The 7,840-nt window shown below is 48.4% G+C and overlaps 1 protein-coding gene across 1 annotated transcript in view; it reads left to right on the top strand.

Annotated features, from left to right (window-relative positions):
• Positions 1-2,622: 2,622 nt before the first annotated feature.
• Positions 2,623-7,840, top strand: part of T265_13534 (hypothetical protein) — a gene marked incomplete at both ends in the record, with an annotated part of 36,558 nt that continues 31,340 nt past the window's right edge. Inside the window, 3 exons of the mRNA XM_009169332.1 lie at positions 2,623-2,819; positions 4,281-4,407; positions 4,823-4,981. Coding sequence (XP_009167596.1) covers positions 2,629-2,819; positions 4,281-4,407; positions 4,823-4,981 — 477 coding nt within the window. The remainder of the gene's footprint in view (positions 2,820-4,280; positions 4,408-4,822; positions 4,982-7,840) is intronic.

Genomic DNA, 7,840 nt, shown 5'->3' with positions numbered 1-7,840 from the left:
AAATGGGTGTTGTCCCCCGAATGGTGCGAACTGTAAGGTGGGTAACGCGTGGTTTGGTAAAAGGTCGTAAACTAGATTACGGTGTGTTTAGGTGTTGCTAGAGTGCTCCGCCTTCTGTGACGCCCGCTGCATTTGGCCGGAAGTATTGCAAGAAATGGTGGCGTATCAATGTCAGTAACATTGACGTTGTCACTTTCTCTCCAGATTGATTGGGCGTTTGGAAATGTGTTCAATTCGGTGCTTGTAGTAGGATAGCACCAGATCCCTCATCCATCCGCCTCGAGGCTTTAGACATGGTTGTGCGGCAGTGAAGTATCAGTGTCAACACTGGTATCACTGTCTAATGATAATACCGGATCATGGATGTTCTCGGCAGGAGACAAAGCAATGTCTACTGGCACTGACAGCTCTGGTTACGTCACACAGCCAATGACGACCCTACACCACAGCTATTGCTTTCATTGAGTGGATCCATTACTCTGTACCAAAGAAATTGTTCAGCTTTTATGAACGGATTGGGCAACTGTTCCCAGCACGCGGTATTCATACCCTTTCTCTGTATTTAATGAATGGGCGTGTGGCAGCTGGAGCTGGCTGTTTATAGCTGAAAAAACGGGTGCATGTCAACCCACCAGGTGCTATCTGACGTGCAGGCAATAAGAAGTAGCTAGAAGCAATCCGAATGCACTGGTATTTTTGAGCGCCGTCCAAACTTAGTCTTAGTTTAAGTCTTCGACTTTTATGACAGAGCTATGCTCAAGGTCCATTTGATGCTTGGGATCTGCAACTGGTTGGTTCATAGACACAACTGATGAACAGGCTGCTTTTGACATTTCTTTATCCGTTCGCTTCGTATGATTATGCCGGTGCACAAATTCGGCTGTTAGCTGGCATCCAGCTCGGTGCGGTGGCTTACAGCTATTCCGATACCAGGCAAATTTCGAAGCTGAAGCTGCTTGGAAACGCCCCACCGGACGGACCTGGTGCTAATCCGTTATACTCTAGTTCAGTAACATTACTTCAGTGGAACGCATATCGTCCTATCGCAGTGCTACCTACTTTCTGAAAACGCGACGCGACATCTTTCTTAGGGAACGATAGTCCTACTTTTAGTCGCCAAATATCCTACAATTATGGAGGATGTATTGAGCAAACTAGTGCAGTATAAACTCTGTCTTTCGATGAAAAGCCGGTATCCGGCCATCGCCACAGGCTTCTAAAGGAGAATCACGCTGCATTTCTCCTTGTTCGAGGAATCATGGACCGAATCTTGACACAGGAACGGGTTCCCGAACATAGCTACCCTTTCAAACGTCCCACATTTGTCTTTTTAATACGAAAGCCACTTTTGACTCAGTAGGTCGTAAAAACGTTTGGCGGTCTCTCTGTTTCAGATCTTTCCTAGATGAATATCACTCTAAATTACTTAACTAATACTGCCGCCACACATGCCAAGTGTAAAGTCATGCCACAGGACTGGGTGGAATCAAAACCAAACCTCATTTTTACAGACCAGCCAATGCACTTGATGGACGTTCAGCTGTAGCACCCTTTCGGTGCCTACCTGCCATGCCACCCGAAGGAAGCACGAGGGCTGGGATACTGCCAGGTTGCCCAAGCCTAGACAGGGGATGCGGAGAGGCGGAGGTTGGGTTCGAACCACGGACGTTCCGATCAGTAAATTCGCGTTCTAACCACTTGGGCCATCTCGCACTTGATAGGTAAACTCGTTTACCCGAGCAGTTGTGGGTCAGCTTGAGACGAGATTACTTCTATAGTCGTGATGGTCGGAGCAGAGTTCGTCAACCTATGGCACTAATTGCGCTGGCTCAATCTAGGACTGCTTGCTTAGTCGGGCTTGAGTGCCGCTATGATATAGCATGCTACATTGGCTGGAACTCTTTCACTGTGCAACCATAGCAGGAAGGACAATGGAGATCAATCAGCGAGACCCCGTACCACACGAGTAATTGTATCGTGAAGTGGTCTTAGGAGTACTGTGGGAGTGTGAAGGCAGTAAGGTGTTTCCTCCAGGCGACGAGCATGCCCATAGTCGTAGAAATCTGGATGCTTAGTTCCTCTGAGGAAGGACGAAGTAGGAAATTTTGGCCATAGAAACCGCATACTCCTACCACCCAGCGGCTGACCGTGACTGCCGGCGCATTGTTCGGTTGAGATTCTTTTAAAACCAGAGATTCTAATGCGCAGCCCTGTTAGGAGTGAGACGGTAATGCCTTACTCCCTTCAGTGTCAGGTTAAGCCAGACGACGGGGTTTTGGGCTACGGACAGAGTTGCTGCCTCGCGGGTCAGACTTTTGAATCAGAGGCTGGGGACAGGGTCCCCGAAATAAAGTATACCTTCTACTTGTGAGTCAAACTTTTGAGTCAAAGGCTCAAGGTGGGGTACTGTAGCTAAGCTCTCCTCTTTGGTCTGGGAAGCCGGCAAGTATCACTTGCCCGCACAGTTCTTTATCCAATAATGTCCCTCTCCAATCCCTTCCCACCATAGAATACAACGTTGCTGGCTTACTCGGTCACGAAAAGACGGGACCTCACCGTGGTGTGATGGTTTGTACGCCTCCGTGACTCAGCCATGTTGGGTAGTGTCCGCGCGACGCAGACCCTCTCATGCCAAGTTGGTCAATGATTAGGGGACTGACCGGCCATCGCCACAGGCTTCTAAAGGAGAATCACGCTGCATTTCTCCTTGTTCGAGGAATCATGGACCGAATCTTGACACAGGAACGGGTTCCCGAACATAGCTACCCTTTCAAACGTCCCACATTTGTCTTTTTAATACGAAAGCCACTTTTGACTCAGTAGGTCGTAAAAACGTTTGGCGGTCTCTCTGTTTCAGATCTTTCCTAGATGAATATCACTCTAAATTACTTAACTAATACTGCCGCCACACATGCCAAGTGTAAAGTCATGCCACAGGACTGGGTGGAATCAAAACCAAACCTCATTTTTACAGACCAGCCAATGCACTTGATGGACGTTCAGCTGTAGCACCCTTTCGGTGCCTACCTGCCATGCCACCCGAAGGAAGCACGAGGGCTGGGATACTGCCAGGTTGCCCAAGCCTAGACAGGGGATGCGGAGAGGCGGAGGTTGGGTTCGAACCACGGACGTTCCGATCAGTAAATTCGCGTTCTAACCACTTGGGCCATCTCGCACTTGATAGGTAAACTCGTTTACCCGAGCAGTTGTGGGTCAGCTTGAGACGAGATTACTTCTATAGTCGTGATGGTCGGAGCAGAGTTCGTCAACCTATGGCACTAATTGCGCTGGCTCAATCTAGGACTGCTTGCTTAGTCGGGCTTGAGTGCCGCTATGATATAGCATGCTACATTGGCTGGAACTCTTTCACTGTGCAACCATAGCAGGAAGGACAATGGAGATCAATCAGCGAGACCCCGTACCACACGAGTAATTGTATCGTGAAGTGGTCTTAGGAGTACTGTGGGAGTGTGAAGGCAGTAAGGTGTTTCCTCCAGGCGACGAGCATGCCCATAGTCGTAGAAATCTGGATGCTTAGTTCCTCTGAGGAAGGACGAAGTAGGAAATTTTGGCCATAGAAACCGCATACTCCTACCACCCAGCGGCTGACCGTGACTGCCGGCGCATTGTTCGGTTGAGATTCTTTTAAAACCAGAGATTCTAATGCGCAGCCCTGTTAGGAGTGAGACGGTAATGCCTTACTCCCTTCAGTGTCAGGTTAAGCCAGACGACGGGGTTTTGGGCTACGGACAGAGTTGCTGCCTCGCGGGTCAGACTTTTGAATCAGAGGCTGGGGACAGGGTCCCCGAAATAAAGTATACCTTCTACTTGTGAGTCAAACTTTTGAGTCAAAGGCTCAAGGTGGGGTACTGTAGCTAAGCTCTCCTCTTTGGTCTGGGAAGCCGGCAAGTATCACTTGCCCGCACAGTTCTTTATCCAATAATGTCCCTCTCCAATCCCTTCCCACCATAGAATACAACGTTGCTGGCTTACTCGGTCACGAAAAGACGGGACCTCACCGTGGTGTGATGGTTTGTACGCCTCCGTGACTCAGCCATGTTGGGTAGTGTCCGCGCGACGCAGACCCTCTCATGCCAAGTTGGTCAATGATTAGGGGACTGACCAACACAGTCACCTGGCCCTCCGGGTTGGGGGTTGAAATATGTGGCGGCTTTTTCTATAGAAATATTCGTGCATTTGCATTTCCCGCTTAACGCTGTCGAGGTCAGGCTTTTGAGTCAAAGGCGTCGATCGAAGACCCAAATGGTTCTCCTCTCTAGGTGTGCGTGCGCTGCTAATGTCTCAGCCCGCATACAAACACGACACTCACAACTAACAATACTCATGCCACATCGGCCGTCGCGTGGTGTCACCAGCTGGGTCGCCTTACGTGCTCCATACAGAAGGGTGAGTAAGCGAAACCATGCTACTACTGACTCCTCCCTTGGAATTTTACGTTTTCTATCTTCCACCATACCTCACCCAAATTTCGATACGTTTCCCACAGATCTCAGCGCCAGAAATAACGGTATTGCTTGTCGTGCATTCCACTTAATTACATTTTCTGTACGTCCGACACTTCGAGGTTTGTTTTCAAACGCCAAAAGCCTATCCAGTAGTTAAAAACCGGATTAACTGACCGGGAGGTTCGTGGGTACTGAACACGTAAGAGTTGCTTCGTTCCGTTTGTCGTGATGGTTCGCCGATAGCCAATGCATGAAGCTAAATCCCGATTATTATTGTTATTATTATTATTATTATTATTATTATTATTAACTTAACCACCCTAAATGTTGGCACACTGAAGCAACCGGAACAACAGGTGGCTCTCGCTTCTACGCTGGATTACCTCTATATTGGTGTGTGCTCTGTCAGAAACAAGGATACAGAACGCAAGTACCTAACTGTCCCCTCCCTCTCTTCCAGCTTCTGGTTGCACACCTCTGGTGGTAAAGAAGCAGCTGTAACTGGAAATGCTGGGGTGGGTATTTTATTGAGCGACAGAGCGGAAGCGTCCCTACTTGATTGGATACCCGTCGGTAGTGGCCTCTGCGCAATTCGTTTGGCAACGTCTGTTAGAGAAGTGAGGAAGTTAGGAAGTGAGGTCCATCCTTCAGCTGTAACACCCTTTCGATGCATTGATGTCATGCTACTCCGAAGGAAGCACGAGGGCTGGGATACTGCCAAGTTGCCCAAGCATAGACAGGAGAAGTCGAGGTGCAGAGGATGGAAGGTACGGACCTTCCGGCCAGTAAATTCGCACTCCAACCATTGAGCCATCGCATCCTGTTTATTTTATCTGCAGGTGGAACCAATTTGCCTATAGTGCATGGTCTATAGCTGATAAATTGATTTTGATTGTGGTGGCGTGAACGCCCAGATAGGTAGACTAAGCCCAACTGGGCCACTAAGAAGTTAGTGGACCCAGAAATCGAACAAAACTATCATGTTCGATTCACCGTCGTTTTACGGTGGCACGCTAAACCTTGACTTGTGAGAATCCAGCGGCATTTCATCTGGGTAAGGGCTTCGTTTACTACATCTTCACACGTCGTCAGATTTTAGAGCAACTCCACCTGCAAACACGATCAACAATCTTGGTATTCATCGACTTCAGGAATGGATTCCACTCTGTCGATCGGTCAGAGTATGACCCAGAAGTTTGTGAACATAATCCGATCCCTATATTCACATACTTCTGGGAGTTTGAGAGTATCAGGTGAGCCCTCGAAAAGCTTTCCTGCAAAAAGTTATGTTCGACGAGGATGTGCACTCGCTCCGTCGCTATCCAACCCCATCGTTGACTAAATAGTGAAGCGAGCGCTTGGGGTTCTTCAAAACCCGGCGTCCAAATTGTTGCTGGTGAGAGCCTTGTCCATCTGGAGTACGCAGATCAAGACGAAGCACAAACAGACTGATCGCTGTCATACCATAGTTCAGCATGTATCTACCACCTTGAAAATGTAGTCATGTTCCAGAGCGTACAGCCTTTTACGATTCATGGATAACCACGGGAGGTTGTTGGAAATTTTACATTCCTCGGTAGTTATCTTAGCTCTGACGGAAATGTGCCTGTGGTCAGTGCAAGAATCTCAAAGGCTCAAATCACTTTTGCTAATTTGCGTCACATGTGGCGTCACTGGGTCTTAAGAGTCGCGTGTACCAAGCTACAGTAAGGGCTGTGTTGTATAACTGTGAGACGTTGGCATCTGTGGAAAAATGGTGTGATGATTCCTCAGAAGCGTTTTTTAATGGTGTCAACGGCTTAGTAACGCGCTGATCACAAAATTGGTATTTCGTTGTGCAGCTGGTAATTCATTTGTGGCCAGGTGGCCCAAGTGGTTAGAACGCGAATTTACTGACCGGAAGGTCCGTGGTTCGAATCCGACCTCCGCCACTCGACTTCCCCTTTCTAGGCTTGGGCAACCTGGCAGTATCCCAGCCCTACTTCATTTGTGGAAAACATCCAGCACCATCAACTGTGATGGCTCAGTCATGTGCTACACATACCAAAACAAGGTCTACCGAGACGAACGTTGTTTTCCGCGCCCCATTCAGAATGGTGCGACCTGTGAGACGGATGGCGTATGATTTGGCAGAAGGGCATGAAAGAGGAGTCCGACTGTTGTTGGTGTTGTACGCCTTCCAGGATGGGGTCTCTGTGACTCTACCTGTGCTTGGCTGTAGCCATTGCAAGGAATGGCGGTTGATCAATGTTAGTGGCGTTCCCGTTCAATTTCTTTCCAGATTGTCTGATTGAGCGCTTGGAGGTTTAGGCACCTCAGAATGCTTGACATAGGCCAGCACTGGTCCCCTCCTGTACCCACTCTTTTTTCTCTTCTTTTTTCTCTAACGCTTTAAATATAATTTGACGAACCTTATGGTTGTACGGTGGTGAAGCATCAGTGTCAGCACTGATGTTGCTGTCTCTACTAATGATCGTGATACTGGGTCACTAGATTGTCAGTTATCTGACCAGTGTCAGATAACTGATAACTATTAGCAATAAAGAAAGTAACAACTTGCTAAATCCACGGGATCATTTATACTGGGAGCTTTTAACGTTCGTACTTTGCGTCAAATTGGCGAATAGGCAGTGCTCGCTGAAGCCTTACACTCATCTAAAACTGATGTGTGCTGTGTCTCCAAAACACGCTTCCATCTGAATCTCAAAACGCCAAGGGCAAACTCAGCCCTTTGACATTTCTCTCTCCGTATATCCGGTGGTCCAAAAGCGATAACTTGTAGAGCCTATGGCGTGGGAGTTGCACCCAGCCCCAAAGCTGAACGCACTTTGCTGGATTGGATCTCAGTGAATGGTTGTCTTCGTGCCGTCGGGTTATCGAGCTGAATCAAGCTCAATGCCTCTCGAGGTTATAAGTGGCGTCTGTTCATGATGCCGGCGTGTGGCCCAGCAGATTGTGGTTCTGATGCTGAGAAGGATGCTTTGTACCGGAAGCTATCCGGGTTCACTCATCGAGCAAGAGGCACTGGTTTTGTGATCCTTGCGGATGATATGAATACCCTAGTCGGTAGTCTGGGCTTCTTGGAATCAAATTTAGGCTATCGATTCGGGGTCGATGCTCGTCGCACATACAACTGAGAGCGACTACAGTTGTGTACTGATCTTGAACTGTTTATGGCCAGTACGAACTTTTAGCACAAACGTTCGCGTTGCGTAACCTAGTGGCCATCAACTGCAAATGAACCGTGAACCCAGTCGGATTACGTGGCCATCAACCACTGACAGGTAGCCACAATTAAAGACCGCTGTTCCTTCTAGGGCGCACAATATGATTCCGATCACACCATTGTGCGTGCACACCCGACGGTTCGATCT

This window comes from Opisthorchis viverrini (assembly GCF_000715545.1).
Source record: "Opisthorchis viverrini unplaced genomic scaffold opera_v5_75, whole genome shotgun sequence".
In the NCBI taxonomy this organism is placed as follows: Eukaryota; Metazoa; Platyhelminthes; class Trematoda; order Opisthorchiida; family Opisthorchiidae; genus Opisthorchis; species Opisthorchis viverrini.
Note: the sequence above shows the minus strand (reverse complement) of the source record. Positions and strands in the feature narration are given on the sequence as shown.